Source organism: Anser brachyrhynchus, assembly GCF_964034855.1.
Source record: "Anser brachyrhynchus genome assembly, chromosome: 7".
NCBI classification, from domain to species: domain Eukaryota; kingdom Metazoa; phylum Chordata; class Aves; order Anseriformes; family Anatidae; genus Anser; species Anser brachyrhynchus.
Window position 1 is genome coordinate 21,889,282 of NC_137701.1, and position 24,256 is coordinate 21,913,537.

Here is a 24,256-nt window from a genome sequence, read left to right on the forward strand (position 1 = left end):
GATTCCTGCTGTTGTATTGTGGAATGTGAATGCTTAACAAGGTACAGTTAGTACATATATGTATTCTTCAGCAAAATGCTTCTGTGTATTACACAACCCTTTTGTAAATTGAAAGGAAATGATCATAACACAAAACTGTGGAAGAATGTTGTCTAGAAAAATAGCTGCTTTGCTACCAGTCCGATTAAGATGCATTTCAAACATAATTGTAGCAATGGGGCCCGTAAGTAATTGTTCATCTCTGTTCCTTTTTGTTAATTTTCCTTTCCTGGTAGGCCTGTTATAATTGCCCTTAGAGTACATGCTAGAAAAAGCATTTTCTGTTTTGCTTGTTTTTTAGGCCTGTAAGCACGAAAGGAATATAGAGCTATACCAGACTGATGAACATTTCAAGAGTAATCTAAGTGTCAGAAAGACTTGATTATGAGGTAGCGAAAAATCTTCTGAAGATTGTAGCATAGGCACTTGATGTACCTTATAAAAATGTGCTTGCTTTCATCATTCACGTTGTTTCATGAGATGGTTAAAAACAGGTTAGAGTAAAAGATTATATTGTATTCTAGTAAACCTGGACTTGGGAGAACACAAAAGACAAATCTTTGGTGCCCAAAGACAAGTGTTTAAGAACAAGTTGCAAAATTGATTTCGTTTTATCCTGTGGTTATCAAAAGATCTTAAGAGTTTTATTTAAAATGGCTTTATCCTGACAAAGCAAACATAATATGAAATTAGGATTACTGTAAATTGGGGAAATACCATAAAATTATAAAGGGTTGCCCTCACTCTTCTTTTTTTCTCTTCCAAGCAAAGATATGACTGGTCAGTGCTGGAGCTAGACTGATGTTTTTGGTTTGGATCAGTTATGATCATTCTTAAACTCTTAATTACGATCACTGTGTAATGAACTGTATGAACATTGCAATGGCTGCTGCCCCCCCCCCCCCCCCCGATTCATATATCTAATGTGGTGCTGCTACGGTGTCCAAACTCTGTAATTGTCATTACAATGCTATTACATACAATTCCAAAGAAAAAAAGACTAGTGTTTTTTTCACAGGTTGGTGGGCTGAATCTGCTCACTGTGCAACCACATTGGTCCCAAGAGGGAGGTAGAGGATTGTGCAACCCTGGTGGATGTCCCCTGACTGTGACTTCCCATAGTAACAAGCTATTAGATTACCTTGACTGCCGTATCTTTGCCCTCTAAGGTCCTTCTCTGGCTGCTGCTCCAAATTCAAAGACTAAAAAGCTTTGGGTGCATAATGTACCTTTTAGTCCTTTACATTTTGTGTGTATTTTATTCCATTGCCTTTTTTTTTTTCAAATACAAGTTGAAGATAGCTGTTTCCTAAAATACTTCATATTCACTATCTGTATGCATTTTAACAAATGTGCAATGAGAAAGACAATAGAAAATCTGAAGAGAAACATCTCTACTAGTATTAAAAGTCTGTTGATTAGTATGTATTACAACAGAAACTTCAGCTAATATATTTTCATCCAATATATGATAATAGTTACATGGATGTATGATGGGAGAAGAGGCGATCAATTTGCTGCTATATGGTGTGCCCCTCTTGCTCTGTGCCACACCTAAGATACATACCCACCCTATATGCCTGAATCTTTGTGGCTTTTACCAAAACTGAGACTGAGAAAAGCCACTCTTAATAAAAAATTCCACAACTTCATTTCTAAAAGAATGCAAGTGTTAAGCATCTACCAAAAAAAAAAGCGTGGTAGACAACAACTTTGCATTTTTGAAGGCTGAGTAAGGTTGGGGACTTTACTATAGCAGAAATTAGGATTTCCTGTGAATGTGTGCTGGTAGGAATCAGTCTGATGAGCAAAGTACAAGTCTAGACTTTTGTTTTTCTGCCTTCAGACACCTTTCAAGAAAATCATTTAATCTAACACAATACTTTATTTTGAAGCAACTTACTTTCTTTTCCTTGAGCCATTTGTTTATTGCTTATTAAAAGGCAATCTATTTAAAATCTTGATATGCACTCCATCTTCATCAGTAAAGCTTTCTGCTATAACTCTGCTAGCATCATTAAGCTCCATTAAAATCATTCTAGTTAGAATAAGTCTTCTGAACAACTGAAAATGGAAATGCAGAAGAGATTTTGATCAGTGCATGTAGTATGTGAATGTCTCTGTAAACCATTCTTTTCTTTTTGAAAAACATGTTTTTGCTTGTGGTTGATGTCCTCTCATAGGTTAGTATATAGTTGTTGGGGAAAATGCTTGTGCAGTTCCACAGAAGACTACATCAGGACTGTTCCTTCTAGGACACTAAATGATAACTGCAAGTTCCAGGCAAATTGTCTGCTCTGGGTGCCTTTGTATCCCTGGTGATGTGGATAGCAAGAACCTGCTAATTATGCAGCTGTAGCTAAAACTGGTGCATTAGGAGCCTGGTATTGGAAACAGGAAAGGTAATGCAGAATTTGTCCTTAAGTGACGGAGCAGGATATTCCTCTAATAGTCTGTACAGTTTTCTGCATTGAATCCACTTTTCATGGATTGTGCAGGAGAGAAGCTGAGCGAGGAATATGAAATGACCACAGATGTCAGGTATTCCATTATGCCAGGAACTCCTCCAGCAAACTAAACAAAAGTGTATAGAATAAAAATCATGAAGAGCTGTTGATTAACCAGAACATCAGTGAAGACTAAAGATGTCTGTGTAATGGAAAGCACTTAATACTTTTGTAGGTTAGACGAGTACCGGGTTCCAGTGGTCATCTCCATAAAACAGAGGATGGAGACTGGGAATGGAGTGATGATGAAATGGATGAGAAGAGTGAGGAAGGCAAAGCTGCTGTTTCTCAGGAAAAGGTAACTTTTGTTTGTGTCAACACATTTATACTTTGCAAGGTATTCTGCCTTAATGTTAATTGTTAGTATTTCTGGGTCTTTAATGCATTAAAGTGGATAGCTCATATTTGACTGCATTTGTTTTCCAGTCACGAAGAGTAAAAGAAGAGGAGAACATGGAGGTAAAAATGTCTCTTTCAATTTTTTTTCTTCCTAGTGTGTGAGTGAAGGGATTTCTCTTTCAATTTCTGTTGTTAAAAATGTGGATTGAGGGGGGAGTGTTTTGATTTGATTCTGCAGCTTTGTACGGCAAGTACTTGTGAGGATAGAGCTGTATGCAGCTGGGCCTGTAGCAATTAATTTGAGTACACATTGGGTGAAATAGATAGGAAATTCAAAGTGATGTTATTTTCGTGCCCAGGAGAACTGGTTAAGATAAGTAATGTGGCCATTTTTATTGAATCCTCCTAACTGGATTGCACTAATTGCTCTCTTTTTTGTCAGAGCGATGATGGCTGTTTTGGAGTAGCCAGAAGATGTCCAAATGATTTTTCATTCTCAGGATTTGTATCACAATGTGTAGCTTCTAATTAAAATTCTTGATACTGTATGAAGTAAAATAGTTCAGTACTATTGAATAATAGACTAAATCAGAGTAATAAAAGACCATACTGGGTTTCATGGCCTTGTGCTGAGAGCATAGGAAGCATCAATGCTGTAAATAATGGCTTAGTAAGTTTACAGCCACATTGGTGGTCTTTTTAAAAATGCCCGTTCCATGGGTGGTGACACTTGCCACTTCACCTTCAATTTTGTATTTTCTGATTTTCATGGTGTCGTAGAAATCTGCAAAAAGAGTAACAGGTTTGGCCCTGTTTACTCCTGTAACGACCCCAGTCTTTCAGTGTATACAGCTAGTTTACATGCTGCTTCAGTATCTGTTGACCTTGCCATTCAGGGCTGAGATGTCTTGGGGCCTGTGCACAGTTCCTCAGCCTTCTCTTGCTTTCAAACACCTTGGGGATTGCTGCACCTTGGAGTTTACTCTGGGGTTTCAAATCAACATGTAATGAAAATTGGGCTTCAAGTGCCAGAGTCAGTTTATAGAGGGAAGAGCTTGATTTCACGGAGTGGTTTTATATGCCTGTTGGTTGTATCGCTTGAAGGTCATTTTTGAGATTGTTTATACACCTTCATTCTTTTAAAAACATTTGTAAGCTTTAAAGTCTTGTATTAATGAAGTCTTGGAAATGGTTTCCCATAATTGCAGCACATGTGGAAGTGGTCAGTCTAGCTCTGACGATGATCTCTGAAGCACGGCTTCCACGGGGGAAGCAGATTTTGACAGGCCACACCTCAAAGGCAGCGCTCTGGTCACGGACTGCTGCCTGTTGATAGGAATGGTTTCTCAGAGCAGTTGTCTCTGTCTGACGTTGCTTTTTGAAGGAATGGTGAGCAGATCCCCATTATGTCATCTGGGTGAAGGAAAAAAAAAGTTCTGTTGGCTTTTGTTTTCCTAAATGTTCCAGAAAATGTCCTCAGACTTGTGCAGGTTGCCACTACTGGTGTGTCTCTGTTCATTGTTGATGGGCCGCATGCTCCTGTAAGTGGATATAACAGACCTGTTAAAGATGCAGATATAAAAGTACCAGTTTATATTAATGGAAGGAAGTTAATGGAGCCAGCAAAAAATCCATTCCACTTCTAGTAATCAAATAATTTTCCAAATATTCATTAATTTTTGTTTAAAATACACAGATAATTAAAATCTCATATATCTCAGATCTCATATAACGTATAAAAATGTAGCTTTAATGTGAAAAACTGCTGGAAAAGAATCAAATGAAGTTTGTGATGCACGTCTTTCAATTGTTTTGGGAGGACTTGATTGTAACTTTAAACGAATTTCTGGGAGTGGCGACAGTGTGCCAAGTTGTGTATGGAATCGTGGTAGGATAGAGGACCCTTAGATACTCTGCATGTAGAATGCACTTAGCTTGAGACTTGATATAAATGCTAGTGGAGGGCTGGGCAGGGTATTACAGTCTCTGAGGTAGGAGTGATAGTGTGAAAGATATCTGTATTCACGATTTCTCTGAAAGCTGTTCTCCAAGCTGTGATGCCTGCTTTGATATGCAACTAGTACTTAGCAGGTGGGTAGACTTGAGGAATCAAAATTGCTATACAGAAATAATGGGAATAGTAACTTGATACTCTCACTGTGCAATTATTATTTAATAGATTACTTGAGTTTTGATGCAAGGTAGATTAAAAGTTTTTACTCTTTGTGCTTTAACGTAGGCCTTGCCATTTGTATCTCTGTAATTCAAATACAGCAGTTTTACTAGTATCAGCTATATTTTAGAGCGTTACTGAATGTGTTTAAAAAGCCTTTTGAGAGTTAGGGGATGTGTAAAATATTCTCTGAAGTCAGACTGTTAGCATGGCAAGTGTTTCAGGATTTTTTTTTCTTTGGCATCTATTATAACACTTTTTGCTTTTTTTCTTTAATAGTCTCAGCCTGCTGTTAGTGAAGAATATAGTGAAGTTCCATGTGCAGTGAATCTTGTCTTAAGATTAAGGTAAGAGATTCTTCTATTTATTTTAACATTCCTTGTAAGGTGACTGTATTATTCTTGATCTCCCTCATTACTTTCATAATATTAACATAAAATAAGTGCTAACCTCTTTAATCTCCCAGTATGACCAGTATGAATAGTATTTCTGTGACTAATTGCTGTCTTTTAATTGCTTGCTGAAATAGAGTAAAATGAAAAGCAGAATATGAATGTGGCTTCAGGCTAAATGTACCCTTCATTAAGTATTTTCTTTCTTTTTTTCCTTTGCAATGCAGGATCACAGTGAGAGATTTTTAATGAGTTTCTTTCACACTTCAGCAGTCAGCCTCTGACAGAAATAAACCATAGCTATATTACAAGTTGCTACTCAAAAAACATTTTTCACTGGCAAGTTTGATCAGCCACTGTAGAGAAATGACAGATATTTTAGGAAATGGATACAAATATGTTGTCTGACTTTAAATTTATATGTGGTTAAAATGAGTCACTTTTCATTAAAAGCAGTTTACAACGAAGATTTGATAATGTTTAATTATGCAGTTTAATTCTTGGATAGAAGTGTTTGTTGTAACGAAAAACTAGATAACTTTTTCTTTATTTATAACTATCTTCCTTAAATGGCTAACTTGGTTAAAAAAACTTGTTGCCACTCACTTTAAAACTTGTTTTCACCCTGTTTGTTTTGACAAGTGATTACAATATTTCACACATACTCTAAACACTTTTATAGGTAGAAGTAAATGTTATTTAAACACGAATAGAGAAATATTTACGAAATTATGACCAGTATGTTAGCAACAATTAGCAGATGAATGTACAACAAGTAGCTTTAAAACAGTAACATTCAAAACTGTTAATAATCACAAAAAATACACAGTACAGAATGAGTGTCAAGTTCCCAAACCTATTATCTCCCCTTTTCTTTGACTACTTTTGTAGTGACAGCTGCAAAAAGTTGTTTGGCTGCCAAAGGTTGTTTACTGAAGGGAAGAGTAATAAATCTTATTGTGGGGAGAGAAAATTCTTCAACATTATTTGGAACCGGTTTAGTTGTCCAATTTACGTAACAGCCCAGTCACGCTATCAATATTCTTTTTCATCTTTCTGCTGACATACAGGTAGATGAAACCATTTACAAAACAGACCAATTGATACTGCCACATGGAAGTACCAGTGAGGTGCTTGGGTATTTTGAAAGTATGCTGAAACCTGTAGAGTGATAAGCTTCTACCCAGTTACCTGCAGCGCTGGCATATCCAAAGGGTAAACATTTTAACACAGGCTAATGGCAGAGATTATGCTTTCAGTTTTTCCTGTAGCTCTTAAGCCAGAATTGAAGGATTGATCCTGAAAGACCTGAGTTTCCAAACTCTTTGTGATGAACTTCTTTTTTTAAAGAATATTCCTAATTCATGGGTGAAAAAATTCCTACTTCCCCATCCTCCCTAAAAGCAATTCTGAATACCTGTAGTAACTAGGGTTACAATTACAAATGTTTCTTCCCTATCTACCAATAAACATGTAAATAAGAATTTAGCTTTTAGGAACCAGAAAGCTTCTCTTAAAGAAAATAGTCTTCAACAGGAGATACCCTCAGGGGCCTGGGAGTGCTCTTGACTGTGTCTTGGAAAAACAAAAACCTGATGCAGAATTTTGCAGGTTGAACTTTGCTAATTTTGGCTGACCTATATTCTGGGGCGGAATGCTCTGCAGTGCACATTCCTGGCCCCACGAGAGCTCTGGCTGTGTCCTGCCTCAGTGGTAAGAAGTGGGCTGAATCATATATCCTTGCAGTGTTTGTCTGGATTTCCTTCTGATGGAAACCTAAGCATGTGAGTAGGGTCAGAGCTGGCACGTGTGGGGGGGGGGGCGGGGGCGTTGGAATATGCAGTTAAAAGGTTTTTCATCTTTGGCTTTAGTGTAGGCACATTAATAGTGGCCCTGGCCTGTCAGCGAGTGGTTGCACCTAAGTAGAGAACTCACCAGTTTTTCTCTTTTGGGGTTGGTATATCAGCAGCGAGCTAATTTAGGAAATCAGCTATGGGTAAAGCTCTGAGAAATAGTGATTGTGGTAACAGAATTGTGGATGTAGAATTAGGATTATTCTTTCCTACCCCCAAAGAGTCCTGAAATTTGGACCTTACCACTCTACTAATGAAAGAACAGAGTGAGTTTGGGGCTGGCATCCTTGTGAATTATTGACAAGCCTGTATTGCACCAAGCAATGTACATGACAAACTAAGAGGCATTGGGAAGTCAGCAGTGTTTAGCATATTAGTGCTTGAACTGTTTTTTTAATGTTTTGCACTAATTCAACTATTTTATTTTGTTACCAGAGGGGTTTCTTCATTTAAAAAATAAAAAATATATATCATAGGATGTAGCCTGGAGGCTCTCAGGCATGATCAGTCAGTCCTGGGTTAACATCTTTTTGCTTCCCAGCTGTCCTGATGCTACAATTACTGTGGGGTGATTGAGCTTACATTTATGGTAGCTGTATATGAGGAAAGATACTGTGGCCCCTAAGTGTTCTCCTTTGTTTTAATCACTGAGCAAACTTTTTTTGAGCATCTGAAAGTAAAATAATATGATAGTTTTGGCATTTGTAGTTAATAAAATCTGGGTAGATGACTTGCTTTGTATCACACAGCATTCCCTCAGGATCGTAATGTAGTAAACAGCTAATGCACTCACAGGGATTTCTGCATTTATCCACCTCCAGTGCAGGCTTTAAACTGTTCTGCTGATGTCTTTTGGTGAATTGATCATTAAGTCATATAGCTGATAGAGACTTGAGCACATCAGAGTATTTTTATGGGATTTGTTAAAATGAACCATAAGTTGTGAACCATGTTATTATGAAGCAAGTTAGCTACAGTATGAGGATAGAAACAATTTCCTGTGATGCTTCATCTACCACTATTATATAGCTTTTAAACGATGTCTTGATATTCAGATAAACATTGTGAACATTAGATGCCAGATCTGAAGACTCAAAACTCTCAGCATATTATCCAAAATGTTGGAAGCTTTTTCTTCTAAAATAATTCGCTTGAGGCAATCAAATTATATAAACTGCAGTAACTTGATGAGTTCAGAACACACTGGTTTTAGATGCTGTAAATTACTGTTAAAAAAAAAATTAAGTACTGATGTGGGTAAAAATGTAAATACCAGCAAAATACAAGAGGAATGAATTATGGGGCCGGGGGGGAGGCTGTGAGAGAGGAAGGGCACTAAACATGGCAAGGAAAGGCTCAAGAAGGTCTCACCTTGTCATTGTTTTCCTTTTGTTTCCCTGAAGAGAGGGGCTATGGGGTAAGGTGACTGGCAGCAGCAAAAGGTGAGCATCTCGAATGTGAACGAACTCCTCCTGTGTGATGGAGGCTGGCTGGGCAAGGATTTGAGGGGAGAAGGCATTTTTCCCAGGGTCCTTGGGCAAGAAAGGGCTTAAGGGATGGTGGGGAGGAAGCCGATGGCTAGAGTACTGCTGACTCTTTTTGGCTGGGGAACTATCTTAGTTTGCAGAGAATTTGTGATAGAAGCCTATGTGACCATTTAGGGCCTTATGGGAGAAGTAATTTCAGATGGGGGTTGAGAGTCTTGGGAGATGGACGACCTTTGGCAGGAAGGAAAAAAGGAACTGCTCACTTTTTTTTTCTCTTCTAAAAGATGCGGCTATGCTAGGCCAAAAAATCAAATGTTAGATGATAACACTGGAAAAAAATGTAAAACTGTGTTCTAAGAAAGGTTAATAGTATACACAAAAATTTTAAATTACTCTCCCAAAGGAGGAAATCTGGCAGAAGAATTGGTGCATTTCAGTAATTCTTTTACTGGATGGTCAAGTTCTGTCATTTTTTTCCAAACAGCAGGGTTGGACTTAATCAGTAACTGAGTAGGGAATGCCAAACTAACATCAGCCTCTGTTTAGTGCAAATGTTGTGTTGTGGATGAGAAGCGTAACTTTCATCCTGAAATGATCTTTACAGAATCCCATGGCATTCTTTGTAGGAGTGGTGGTATTTAATTCTGTTAGTCTGGGTAATTTCCAACTTGAGTATCTGACTTCTCTACCCTAAACTTGTATTTAATACCTTTTATTTGAGAAGGCGGCTTTTTTGGTTGGGCTATCTTAGAAAAATATTCTCTGTTGTGAGAGTTCAGGTAGCATAACTGAATTTAAAGTGTGCTCTGACCAATGGTTCACTGATGGTTCACTTGCATCTTCACTTGCAGATGGCATTTCTGCAATTTATTTTCTATCTTTTGCACTGTTGTGGCTTGGAGTATTTTTGTCCAGAGGTGAAATTAGCAGCAGTGTTTTAAGTAGTGCAGTGCAAAGCTTGTGAAAGGCTCTGGTGTTAAAAACTTAATATTGACCATTAGTATTTTAAAGTTCAGCTTTTAATTAAGAGACTGTGTTCGGCTTTTGCAATGAACTGAAAAAAAATGGTTCTCAGATATGGCCTGACATGTTGCCGTAATCCGAACTGCAAACCCAAACTGTGTATGGTTATGTTGAAATGTTGATGCTGCTTTATCCTCTGCTTCACAGACGAAGGGGAATTTGGTGCTGGGGAGGAATGAAATCTGCAATACAAGTTTTCTCTCAGGAGGCTGCACGTGCTGTGTGTCTCAGCAGAGGACCCTGGCAGGAGGTTTAAGGCAATTCTCTGTGATCCAGTCCTCTGCTGTGACTGGGGAAAGGGGAGTGGAGAGGAGATAGCATCTTTCACTTGAAATTTCCAGTCTAACCACTGTGGTGTTACAGTTACAGATTTGGGAAGGTCACTGTCTGAGGATTTGACTATTTAGATTAATAACGGAGACATTTCATGTTAAATTAGGAGACTTGTTAATGGTTAATAGTTAAGAATTGCAAATTATCTGAAGCAATCTAAGATGGTTAAATTAGCTCCTATGACAGGAAGATAATTTACTGACTGTAATTTAGAATGTCCCAGGACCTAATTTAATACAGTTCCTGCGCACCAGATGAATTAAGCCTGTGGAAGAACAAAAGGGATAAATGGAAATTTTTTTACTCAAGGCACTGGCAAATGGAATTGTTCAGTTATATTACTGAATATCTTATTGAAAACAGCGTGTAGAGAAAATGCTAAGGCAGAATTGCCTGTAATGACACCTTGATAGTTTGTGTTATTTACAGATAAATGTTAGTGTGTATTTTTAACAAAAACATTTTTTCGGTTAATGTAGCTGGTTTGCCACACTGTATACAATCTCTGGGTTTTCCTGTACCTTGCACACTGTATGTGGTTCTTATCATTTCTTGCCTGTCACACCTAATCTCAAAAATTTCAGAGAGGAACATCAAGGATTATCAAAGGTTTGGAGAGGAATAATTCCATGAAAGCTGAGGGGAAATTTCTATATCTATATATAGTAAAAATATATAATGTGTAGAACATAGTGGCACAAAGCCTGAAAGCAGGGGTTGGTTATTCATTATCTCAGTGCAGGAACTGGAGGAACGAGAGGAAACTGGCTGATGACTATGTTTAAATTAATAAAAGGAGAAGGAAAAAAATCACACAAGGTGCAGTTAAACTTTGGAACTCCTTGCCCCAGGATGTAGAAGAAAAATTCACGAGGGTTAGGAAATGCTTAGAAACCACATCTATTTGAGGTAGTTCTTAAAAGACAAATGCTTTGTGGCTGGGGCAGTAGTTGTAGTAAGCATTGCCATGTCCCAGTTCTGCATTGTTTCTTAGGCACCCACTCTGACTGCTGTCAGAAATGCGAGTACTTGGCTGCAGATACTTAGTAGAGCTCATCTTGTGTTGTTAATATTAAAGTTTAAAGCTTAATTTTTAGGAAAAAAATATCTAAATAAGCAAAACCCAGAATCTTTTCTGGCAAGATCCAGAATGAGTCTATAATTGACTCAACATAATCTAGAATTCTCGATTCTAGAATTCTTGTGTGTGTGTGTGTGTGTGTGGTTTTTTGTTTTTTGTTTTGGTGGTACTATTTCTAGCTTTTCCAGTGTTGAAACTTTTATTCTAGTCTGTTTTGTAAGAAGTGGGGCTGATGTGTATCCTTCACCAAGAACAGGTATTTTTCATTATTTTTGCTTATTTAGAATAGCTTCTGTTCTCCAGTGCATTTAATGACAAAATCAACAGACCAACTCCCAGCTGTGTGGTAAATTTACAAAGGGAAAGTAACAGAGCTTGTCAGTGGGCTGGAAGTTGATCCAGTAACAGACATCATAAACAAAACCGTTTGTAGAATTCTTGAAGTAATTTTACCTTTGATAACGGTATTGAGCATTTTCCTATATGATATTTTGCCATCACCTCTAGAGCTTTTGCCTTCCTTCAGGCAGTTGTGAAAATGTGGTTACTGAAGTTAATTTTGATTTCACAGTATAGAGACTTGATTTAAATAACCTGTTTAATCATGATTAAATCATGACTGAAATCAGTAGGCAGGAACCCTTGATTAAACTATTGATTCTAATCCTGTTTTCTGTTTGTACCTCTATTTCCTTCAGAGCTTGCTCCTTGAAAATAGTAAATTGTGCATTTCTTATTCACTACTTAAGGATGTTTTTATACCTTGCTGTATTTTTATCGAAAATTAAACACTGAAAAATGTTTTAATTAACAACAGCATCTAAAATTTAGTTTGTATACCATCACTTACTTAATAGAGAACTGGTATACTTTTCTATGTAAAATTGAATAGTGAACCATGTAATCAATATTTTTTGCTTATTAAATCTAGGTTATTAAGAAGATTTTAATGTCTAAATATTTAGATGTCAGGGAATTAGGTGTTTAACCTGCATAGCTGTGGTTTAAATTGTGTGGGCAATTAATTGCATGTGGAGATGTTGCTGATGCTGGAATTTTAAAATCAATAGAGCTTTTTATTCCATTCTGACTTTTTATTGTACTTGCAAAAGAAATAAAGTATCTATTTGATTTTTAAATTCAATCAACTTCTCATGTTTGAATGAATGTTTTCTTTTCACTTTGGTTTGGATCCAAACTGCACCTGGGAGTGAACTAAAAATCTAAAAAGTGTTTTTGTGTAACAAAGTGAAGCACACTTGCTATTTTCAAGTTTTAGGGGGAAATTGCTGTTCGATGCATTACAAACACTTAAAAAAAATATTGGTGCTTTTCACAAATTAAATCTTTACCGCTGCTTAAAAACAACAACAAAAAAACCCAGCCACCGCCTTCTGTGCTAATTCATGAATAATTTCAGGGGAGAACTTGAATATTGTCCTCTTTGCAGCAACAAAACTGATAGCTCTTTAACTAAGTTGTTTCCATCTGCTCATATGAGAGCAGGTAGTAAGTGCAAGCATCCAAAAAATGATGCAGGTAAATACTTTTTCATTGCAAATAGGTCAGTAAAACTCATTTCATTAAGCAAAAGTTAAACTTGCAAGGACCTGTGCAGAGAAATGGAAAATTGAGAACTGAAATTAAAAACTCCATTCCAGAATTTACTGTTTGACTTTAGCTTGGAATAAATATAACAAGGAAAAAATTGAAGGGTTTATAACTTTGCTTTGATTTTGCTTCTGACATCAGCAGCTGCAGAAAGAGGAAGACCCTATTTAAAAGCGTGTTTAGGTGTATAGATAAATCTGAAATACTTCTAGTTCTTACACTTTTATGTCAAGAAATGAAGACTTGATGCTGTAAACCAGCAGACAGAGGAAGGACCTGTTTTCATATTTGTCTTCTAAGATGATGATAAACTCTTTTGCAGACTTCGCTGGTGGTACTTCAACGTCTACGGGAGTTCTGTTGCTTCTTCAACCAAACAAATTGTGCATTCTCTTAGTTTTACAATCACATTCCATATATTGTCACAGTATTAAAAGCATTCTAATTTTTTTTAAGTAACTTGGGACAGGTCTATGGATAAAACTGTCACAAAGACTTCTGCTGGAGGAGCGTTGTCTACCCTGGAACTGTGGACTGTGTTCTGAGTTGATCTACTTGTAAGTCACTTGGTGGCTGCTGTTGGTGATGTTACACATCCCTTTTCTGTTTGGTAGATGGCAAGGGGAATCTTTAATAGGTAAATGCTGTCTCATTCCAACAGCATAATAATCAAATGGCGGTGTTTCATTGTGACGTTGGCTGCTTTTCAGTCTTGAAAGCACGATTGGGCTGTGTTTTGCCATGTGTATTACCGCTGTCTCTTGAAATAGTGTTTAATATATGTGTTGCTTTGTTTCAAGGATCTGTTCTTTACCTAACAACATGTAAACATTAAGTGGTAATGGTGGTGTTTTGTGTTTTCTTCTGAGTCTTATAACCTGATCTTGAAACATCATATCCTAACCATATTTTGGTAATGCATATGGAGAGGGATAATTTGTAAAGTCATGCGTGTTTTTCCAAATCTGCTGAAATATATGGTGAAGTTTTAATAGACTTCAAAGGGCTATGTATTTCAGGTCCACGTTTTACTAACATGTAGATTTTAGTGCCATTCTGCTTGGTGTCAATCTGGAAGCTTGGCAGACTTCAAGCATCTCTTCTGAGACTACTGAGAGTTAACAGAAATGTCCTTCCATTTAATCTGGAACTTAAATGAAGGGGTTAAAAGGAATTTGAGAGAAACCATCTCTCTTCAGGATGCCATAGAGGTGTGATCTGCTCCTGATAGTGTGGTGATGTGTAATGGAGATGCCTGGATGTTGATTAGTAAATGACAGCTGAGTGTCGCAGTGTTAAACAGATTTATGTAAACATGCCGTGAATCCTCAGGAGGCAAATGCTGCTTTACAGTAAATGCTCTCTTCTGTTGTGTTTGTATGATACCATAGGAGCTTTAAAGTTCTGATTCACAAAATTACTTTAATAAACAGACTTCCTTTTCTTATTGCTTTAGTTATTGTTCTGCTACATTCAGCCTACCCTGACCTCAAAACCCATGTTTAACTAGTGCATTATGCCTTTAGCATGTGAAAGCAAGAAATGAGTGACAAATATTGAGAAGGAAGGATGATCTTTTTGAATTCGAAACTGGTGGGGCCAAATAATATCCTCTCCACTCTAACTTCCCTGTTCCTCCGCCCCATATTTGAATAACAAAGGAAAAAATATAAGCAACATTAAACAAACAAACAAAAAGACACAAACCCTAGACTTTTGGGCTTTTCCTTTAATTACATTTCTTGCATTCTACATACAAAGATCTTGCCCCAGAGATGCAGAATGGAAATCGAATGGGTACATCTCCAGGACGTACAGCCTAGCTATCACTCTGATTAGGCAGCTCAGTTTCGATGGGAATGTTTTCTCTGCAGTCTAAATGAGCAGAGGTCATTTAAATGCTTCTGCCTTCTTGATTACAGCAACAACTGCAGTTGAGGTAGTGCAAATTCCATACTGCTTGCCTTTGTTTCCTAAGATACACTGAATTGTTTCTTTTCCAATGTAACTTAGTTTGCTTCACTGGTAGTTTTAATGCATTTCAAATATTGGAGGGGAAGAGCATCTGTGAGACCTAAAATTTCTGCAAGTGTAATGTTTATTTTTAGTGTTTTCTGTTGTGTTTTTTGTTAAAGCAAATTGGTGGAGACTTGGCCAACACCAGAAATTCCTGATGGTGGGTGAAATTCTGCTCTGGTGGGAGTGAGGCCTGTAGGAGCATGGGGAGGGGAAAAATTGGTTGGGAAGGGTTCCTTCCTTTTAGAAAGGAAGAGTATGCATACTGTTACTTAGCTATTGTAACATGTATCTCATCAAGGAATATAGACTCTCCCTATGGAAGATGCTGAAAATTGTTGGAAATAGGTGATGTTTCAGATAACTCTGTGTAAGAGGTAGTGGATAAACATCTGAAAAAAATGAAGTAGTAAAAAAGAATGAAAATCTGTTTGTTACATAGTCAAGATATCCTAGTGTGACTTAGGCCTTAATTTTAATTCCAAGATTATATTTTTCTTGAATCTCACTTACATGATTGGCATCTTGTGTAGAAGGACAAAAGACGTACTGACATTTGATGTGTCCAATTTACAGTGTTGTCATTACACCAACATGATTTCTTAACTTAGTCCCACACCGTAAATGGTAGTTCAGTGATGTAGATCTATCAACTGCATGGAACATTTAATTGACTATAGCAGGAATTAGACTAACAGGTAGTTATTTGTAAGGCTTTGTCATTATATGTGGATGTCTGAAATCGTCATGTCTGATTTTTCCAGTACACCCACATCAGTCTAACTGGCTGTGTAATTTGTTTATTCTCTAATCTTGATTTTTGTAAATATAAACATTGTTCTGCAAATCATCTCCTTCAAAATGGAGCATCTGTGTGTCATCTTCTAATAACAGAAGTTGGCCCATGCGTTTTTTCTGGTTCTTTGAGGAGACATTACTTCCTAGAAAATTAGAAAGCAGATCTAGCAGTCTTAATGAGGACATCACGCGACCCTGATGAAAAATCATAGTGAAGTTTTGGAAAATGTACTTCTGTAAGGTGGAAAGTTTTAAATTCTGAAATTATTTAGCAAGGAAGATGGCTGACAAAATATCTTAGCATAGCTTGCTTTGGTGTTGCTTCTATTTAAAGCAGGGGAAAAAAAGGGCAGGAAATTAATAAATTGCAGTGTGCTAAAATGCACAAACGTGTTTAAAACTTACTACTCTTTAAAAGAGGTGGACTATCTGTATCCATGATAATCAAGGCATATCTGTCTGTAATGGCACAGAGAGCAAGAAGCAAATAAGAGGTATTACAAGAGATGGCAAAAAGGTCTGGGCTTGCATTTTAAAATAGAAATAACTGTTTCACAAATGTATTAGAGAAACTAGGGACCATTAAGAAACAATGGGAGAAGATAAAATTATTAATCACAAAGATATAAGTGCTTTTTTTTCAAAGACTATTTCTATTTAGCAGTAATAAAGTCTCTGTGTGCTGCTGCATGTTGTGAGTGTAATTCATGTAACTAAAAAGAGAACTCCAATGAACAAATGAAATGGTACTTGGAAGCTGCATACAAATAAACCAACGAGCCCATACAGTTGTCACCAAAGTGTGTGTGGAGGGGCAACAGGAAAACTAATTTGCAGTAACAGTGACTAACTAGAACCAGAGAAGTGTCTGAAGACTGGAGAAGAGCATGAGCAGCTTTTAGGGGAAAAATCAAGTGCATCTTCTGTTAGGTGGAATATATGATGGCATAAATAATTTATGGAAATCAATAAATGTCTGGAAGGTAATGGAACCAGAAGCAAAAGCACTTACAGGCTTCTAGCTAATGAATCTCGCCAAACTTCCTTTGTGTTCTTTCCTGAATAATAGAGTACAATTAGACAGAAAGCAGCAGCATCCTAACTTCAAAATAGTGTAGTGTAACCACTCCAGACAGCAAAGTTGGACAGCTCAGTGCATATCAACCTTTCTTGAATTTTTGCATTCACTTTAATAAACAAATTTGACTAAATAACATCTATTTGGGACATTCTTCAGTTTGAAAACAAAGTAAAATACACCTCATTTTCATCCTTCTTTAAGAGTGTATTGAGAGCAGCTGGTCTCTCACCCAGCTGTATTGGTCTGTTAGAAAGTTGGTCATTTTTGTGGAAGTTTGTAGTTAGTCAGAGCCATTTTTATATGGTGGATATTTTATGGGAGGTTTGGGGAAAGAGGTCATCTGAGAGCCTAATCTATTAGTTTCTAAATAGGTGGTTGTTAAGACTGCTAAATATACAGAGTTCCTTCTCATCAGCTGTATTTAGTGTTCGACTACATGGAAAAAGATATGCAGGCTGGAGCAATTCGGTATAGCTGCTAATAAGCAAGACTTTCTGGTTTACCTCTGCAAAGGTGTGAGAAAGTTTTTATTCCCTTGATTTGCCTCTTCAAAAATGTGTGTAGGAAGAGGGTATGTAAGTCTGAGCCAAATCCCACATTCGATCAAAACATCTCTCTCCCCCCCTTCCCCCCCCCCCCCCTCAGAATGCTAAATTTCTGTGCAGCTTCCCTTTTTTGGAAAGCAGCAGTTTTAACAAGCTTATTAGACATAATAAATTTCAGCAGAGGGGAGTGGAGTGTCAAAAGGGAACTCGCAGATGGGTCATGTGTGGTTTTCTTCTTGACAGAAAGCCATCCAGGTTTTCCGGGCAGTGGGGAGTGGGGAGCTGAGGTTCATACTAATTCTCTGTTGAATAAAAATAGACTAAGTGCAGCAATCTATATAATGACAGCAGATTTTTACAACAGGAGTAAATGAGCCTAGTAAATCTGTACCTGTCTAGCTGCATTATCCACAGCTTTGTAGTAACATGTTGAAGCTCTGTAGCTTTTTAGGGTAAAATTTTGGGAATCTTCCGCTTTGAAGCATTCAGTGTATTCAGTAAATGAGTACTCTTCATTTTAAACACTGCATGTGGCATACTTACTTTTCAGGGTTTGCTATTTTGCTTTTGTCTGTCACTTTTTGCCAGTCACTTCGGTTTTGGTCTTCCTGTGTGTTGCTGTTTTTTGACTAATATTTTTTTAAGTATTTAACAAGTGATAAAAGCTCTAAGGCACAGTTGAATATGCTTGCCTGTTGGATTTAGTTTTCCCACAGCAAGACTTCATGACCTGGTATGCTGAAATACGAGCTCGCTCACAGTTCTCCTTGCTGAGGAGAAGAATAATAGACCGCAAAACACATTCTGTTGCTATTAGCTTTTCAAGTGGATTGAGCTATTCATTGGAAAAAGTGTGCTACAGCAATTAAGTTCATCCCTGTGCTCAAGTCAGCTTGCCATTTCCAAAAATGAGGTGGACATCTATTTTGTGAAGAAACTAATGTTTTATTGATGGTAGAAATTATTAACTAAAACTGAAGTTGGAAACGTGCAAGGGGTAGAGGTTTGGAACACAGTATGAGATTATAAAGGAATTCTGTAACATGGATAGTAAGTCCCGTATGACTCTGTAATATATGTAACTAGTCAAAGCACTCTCAGGGGCAAACACGAAGGCAGAAAACCTCTGGCTTTTATGCTCTGCCATTTATTTTATGTATACGAAGTACTGTTGAGGCAAAGGTGGTCAGTAAAATAAGTTTTTCATTTCAAAACAGCTTCATAGTAGGCATTGTGCATCAAAACCTGCTTTTCAGTCTCTTAAATGAGCTTCTCTGTATGTAGTTAATCTCTGACCGGGAGCTTTAAATCCAAGTGAATATTTTGTGACTCTTGGAGAAGAAGTGTGATATATACCATTCAGACTATGTTGAACTGGTAGAGCTGGTATGGCAGAGTGTCTTTTGAAGATTGGAAGGAATTATAGGACGTTATTTTATCCTTTAGAGTAGCCAGACATTTTCGGCCTAAACATCTTTTTGTTGGTTTTCACCAAAATCCTGCCATGAAAACGTTGTGGAGTCTCTCCTGTTAGGATGCTTTGGGAGAGCAGCATTTTTGAAGTTGAGGAAAGTTCACATTACAAAAAAATTGCTTGCCAATGCTGTTTGCATTATCTAGACATACGACCTGAGGATTTGTCATTAGAAAGCTACTATGTTATTTTTTGTACTTTTTCTGATGCTAATTTCATGTAGCTTTACTGTTAATCATGAGATTATCATGAAAATGAGTCATTAACAGAGAAAATCAGGAATCTGGCAGGTCTGCTAAATGTAAGTGGGGTATGTGGATGTCAAAATAACTGAGCATCTCTTGGGCAATATCAAGGATGGGACTTGCAGCTGCTGTTTCTGACCTGCATGATTTGATGTGGGAATCAAGCAGGGGTCTGGCCCTTGTGCGTAGGGAGGGTTGTAGCCAGAATTTATACCCTGTTACGAAGTTCCAGATCATCTGATTAGGTTTAAGAAGCAACATCCCTTTTCACAGAATATGCTCTGAATGAAGCTTGTGTAAATTTCTGCTTAGGGTGTTTAGGCACGTAGTTTAGTGGGCAATATTGGTGGTAGGTGGATGGTTGGACTGGATGATCTTAGAGGTCTTTTTCAACCTTTATGATTCTATGATTCTAATCATGATACTCTGTAAAAATATATTTTCTCATATTTTATTAAAGGCATGAAAGAACCAAGAGCTAGTCTTCCACTGGCTTTAGCTGGTACACTCTGATATTGTGAAGGAGGATAAAAACAAGCCAGGCATCAAAGATGTGTTGGCTTTTTTCACCCCTTTTTGTTTGGTTGGTTTGTGTATATAAGTTCAGATTCCAGAAGAGCTTTGTAAATGAGAAATGTTTTGAAGCCTTAATGCTGAAGAACATTTGTTTTATTGGAGCAGTTTTAATATTTGTAAAACTTGCATCTGAGGGCTGTAGTTCTAACAGTAAAAACTGATCTGTAACAAAGAATTGTATCAGTATTTATCATAGGTGAGAAAATGTACTTTATAAACCTCACATAATACATTGATCTGATATGGAGAGAATATAAATTTGCTGGGATTTTAGCTTTTTTAATGATCTTGGATATGTCCTCCAGTTGGGGCAATATTAGAATATAAAATTAAGTACTCTTCACATATTTAAAAGCGTATTTTAAAGCTGAATTTTGTTACTCTGAATAAGACGTTCTTCATTATATTTTAATACATACACTGAATGTTTTTCAGGAACTCCAGAAAAGAACTTAATGACATAAGGTTTGAGTTTACTCCAGGCAGAGGTAAGGCTCTTTCAATCGAATAATTCTCTTATTGTTCAGAAAGTTATTTCAGAAACTGATTACTGCTTATGGTTAATATAAACTACCTCTGTGGAATGTTCCCTAGTATGCAGAACTTTATATTGGACTTAACTTGAACAAGAATAGCAGGTGTTTGTAAATTCTAGTGGCAAGGTAGCATAATGTACGGTATAATCTATACAGTATACTTTATCAATTTTGTGTCTTACTGAGGTGATCCGTGTGGTATGTAAGATCTTGCAGAGTAATATTTATGGCTTTGAAATTTACTTTTTCACATTTGGAAGACATCATAGGAAATGCAATATAATAGCCATAAAAGTGCATGTGGTGATGGTGGTAATATTTGAGTTTACTTGTCCTCTGTAATAAAAGAAATTCTGTTAACGAGTATGAAGTGTACACCCTGTTTCAAATGTTGTCTTCAACTGAAAGTTGAGTTGCGTTTCTAGCTTATGTATCATCACCAAACTTAATTCTGATATTGAAACTGATGGCTGACTCCACTGAATGCTTGTAGAACTTTATTGGCTTTCCAGTGCTAAGAGTTGTAAGAAGTCATAAGATTTATTTTTGTTTGAAGAATACAAGATATTGCTGGGATAAAATGCACAAGAGGATATGTTGAGAAAGAAGGTATCATTCTTGTTACATAGCAACCCTTTGAACTGTGAACACATTTCATTTTTCTTAGAAGTCAGTATTCACTATACTTAGAATAGCCTTCAAAGAGCATCCACCTTAAAAGAAACCAGATTGTAAAAGATCTCTCTCTTCCTGTAAATCATAATATCTTTCTTACGCAGTAGTTCTGTGAATATACTCTGTTGTCTGCCTGCACTTCTCATTAATTTTGATAATGGGTAATAACAAGAGAGATTTTTTTACTTAACTTGGCACAGAGTATCCTGGTTTAGTCACTGTCAAAAGAATTACTTATATATTCTCCAAGCAGTTATATAAGCCATGCAAGATGTCTTACTTGGTCAAAAAACGTAGGACATGTCATAGGAACAGTCCTGCTGTATTTTACTAATAATCACCAAGGCAGCCAGAACAAGGCTTTGATTCTTATCCTCAGAGCTCTGCAGAAATTGCAAATCACTCAGCTATATTTTTTTTAACGTGTGTTTTTCTTGAGGAAATTATGCAAATGTTTTAACAGCCTCAAAAAATGCACTCCATGCAGATACCTGGCATTGATGCCATATGTAGTTGAGACTTTGGTGGAATGTAGGCTTGTTCCTACTGTTTCCTACTTCTTACCTTTAAGACTTCCCAAGTCTTTATCCAGAAACAAGTAGAAGGCACAGGGACTTCGGAATTAACCCACTCAGGTACAGCAGTTGATGCCCACCCAAAGCTCTCCATCTCCTGGGTCACAATACTTCAAACCTATTTTGAGCCTAGACCTCAAAGGAAGTAATACCTGTGTAACTCACCAACTCCACTGATAACAAACAAGAAAACCTAATATAGCATAGCACTAATATGCGGAGCAATAGAGGTGGTCAGGGAAGCAATGAAAACACCACCAAAATATAGTTTATTTTCTTGGTCATGAAAATACTGAACTTGTAAACATGTAAGAGTACCTAGTTAAATAGAGAAGAAATGCTTGTGGCCGGGAAAGGACTGTAGGGGGCTTTGTAATGAATCAAATCATCACCTCATTTTGCTGTGTAGAGGCTGATAAGACAATTATCTTGGAAAATTGTAATTTTTTTCGCTCCTAATGAAAAATGATTTTGAATTCAAGCCTGCCACCATGGGAGTTTATGAACTAAAATATGTTTTTGTTATATTACTTTGTTTTTGTGGGTTCTCATCCTTACTCATTTCACCTTTTGGACAGACACAGCAGATGGCGTTTCTCAGGAGCTGTTCTCTGCAGGCCTGGTTGATGGCCATGATGTAGTTATAGGTAAATTACATTTTTGTTTGCAATTATGCTCTTGTGACAAATTTGTGTTAAATGGATGTGAAAAAATATATTCTCTGATGCTGGTTTTCAAAAAATTCTTTTTGTCCTAATTTTGCTTTCATGTATGCATAGTTCAATCAACAAGCCAATTTTCATACTAATCCAAGGATTGTTTTTGGAAGTCGGGAACTCTTCAGTGGTTTGAGAGGAGTGATATAATATAGGTCTCCCGTAGGATTGTTTACAATTCAATGATTGATCATTTTTGCACTAACTTAATTTTTGTTTAACAATATAATGATTTTGGAGTGGAATTATTTAAAGCATGTTTTGGCAGCTCTGAAGTTAGTAAGTATCCTGTTGAGTTCATGGAAGTAGAAGCATGCCAGAATTCAAGATCTGGGGAAATTGCATGTAGATATACCATTTCGGGGGGGGGGGGGGGGGGGATAATTGGAAATATTTTCTGGCTGCTGAGAGAAAAATACGTTATTTTTTATTCTGTGCTTCAATGTTTTTTGTTTGTTTGATGAAATTTAGTGCCTGGCAAATGTGATGAATTTGAAAGTGTTCCTTTCCCTCCAGTTGCCCCCCTTCTGCCTCTAGAAATATAGTTGCAAAAATCAGAAGGGTGATAGTAGATGCTTATAATATGAGAGCTGAATCAAGAAATCCTAGTAGCTTGATCTTTGTGTTGTAGTCAAAGAAGTCAATCAATTGATTCAGTTATCGTTATATACGTTATATATATCATTATATTACGAATCCCTAAATTCATATGACTTGCCTGGAATACAAACTAAATACATTATCAGTGGATTCTTAGGCTAGCTAGAGTGTTTCAGAGAGAAGCCAATACCTTTTGTTTTCATATGTCTAGAAGACAGGCTGACTCTAGCTGATGGAAGAAACAAAAATCTACCTATGCCTTTACTTTGATTTCTAAAGAAAAAGTATTTAGGGAAGGTTAGCAGATGGTACAGACTAGCAGGTGCTCTTTAGAAGACAATTCTACTATGCTCTTACAATAAGGGTTCAAGGGAAAGGGGACAGCTTGGCCTCAGTGTATTAATCTTTAAATATCCGTTAAGAAAAATGGCAAAAGCATACTGTTGTTGATGCTTTTCTTAGATTTTCTATAGTTTCAAGATGTTTAACTTGAATTGAAACTTTTATAGTTTCAAGATGTTTAACTTTTTAAAGTAATTTTTTAAGAAGAATTGTTGACTATCACACCTGCCCGGGCAGTCACCTGGCACTCTGTTGTACAGAAGTCAGAAGTCATTAGGTGGTGATGCTGCAGCGCAGTTCCCACTGGGACCTGGTGGAACCCTTTTTGCCTTCTTTGTTCTTCCCATTTCTCTTTGCTGCAAAGTTCTCTTCTGCTGCAAACTCCTCATACTTTCTGTGGAAATAGCAATGTGAGTGGGATTTGATATCTTTCAGGAGAAGTTTGAGGAAAGGCAAATAGATACAGATCCTTCATGGCTTTAGTGATGGTTGAAGCTAGATGATCTTTGAGGTTCCTTCCAACCCATTCCATTCTATGATTCTATGGGACTTTGGCCCTTGAAGAAGCACATCTTTAAGTAACATGGTTTTCCCTAGCGTGTTTGGTTCGACCACTGTCTAGTTAATAACATAAGTTTATTCCCTTATTTAGTTCCTCCTTAGAATTGCATCAAATACTGTTTTTTAGTGCTACGATGGTCCTTTTTGTCCCTTTCTTTTTATTGTGGTATTGCAATAAAGGAAATCCAATGTAATTTGTGTGCTTTCATTATATATACAAGAAATTTATGATTTCATTAATTTTAATCAGTTTACAAGTCATTTTTGTGGAGTCATAAGCCCTTACCTCAAGCTCCACAGGTACAAATTCTTGCATTGCTTTCTACTGTAATTTTCACTTGTCTGTTTCCACCTGTGAAGTTAAGTTTTCAAATAGGCATAGACATTATTTTCCTAGAACATGACTATAGATTTCATGTTTTACTAAAACACAAGTTCTGTTACTTTTTTCTTTTCTGTTACTGGGATTTTACTTTTAATTAAGGAAAAAAGTAGTTCTGAGAATAGGTTTGTGGTTTGACGTGTGAAAAATGGATAAGTGTTGTATGAGCATGCAATAAATCTTGCATGCAAGCATCTTATTGAAAATTTCAGCTTGTGATTATATAGTCTTAGTAGGAAGAAGAAAGATGATGGGATGTTTAACTGTTGTAAGGAGCAGCAACGAATCCACTGAAT

The 24,256-nt window shown here is 36.9% G+C and overlaps 1 protein-coding gene across 1 annotated transcript in view; it reads left to right on the plus strand.

Moving 5' to 3' along the window:
- STK39 (serine/threonine kinase 39) overlaps positions 1–24,256 on the plus strand; it is a 91,648-nt gene that overhangs the window by 47,534 nt on the left and 19,858 nt on the right. The window contains 5 exon segments of the mRNA XM_080600978.1: positions 2,722–2,844; positions 2,973–3,005; positions 5,338–5,405; positions 20,009–20,061; positions 21,938–22,006. Coding sequence (XP_080457104.1) covers positions 2,722–2,844; positions 2,973–3,005; positions 5,338–5,405; positions 20,009–20,061; positions 21,938–22,006 — 346 coding nt within the window.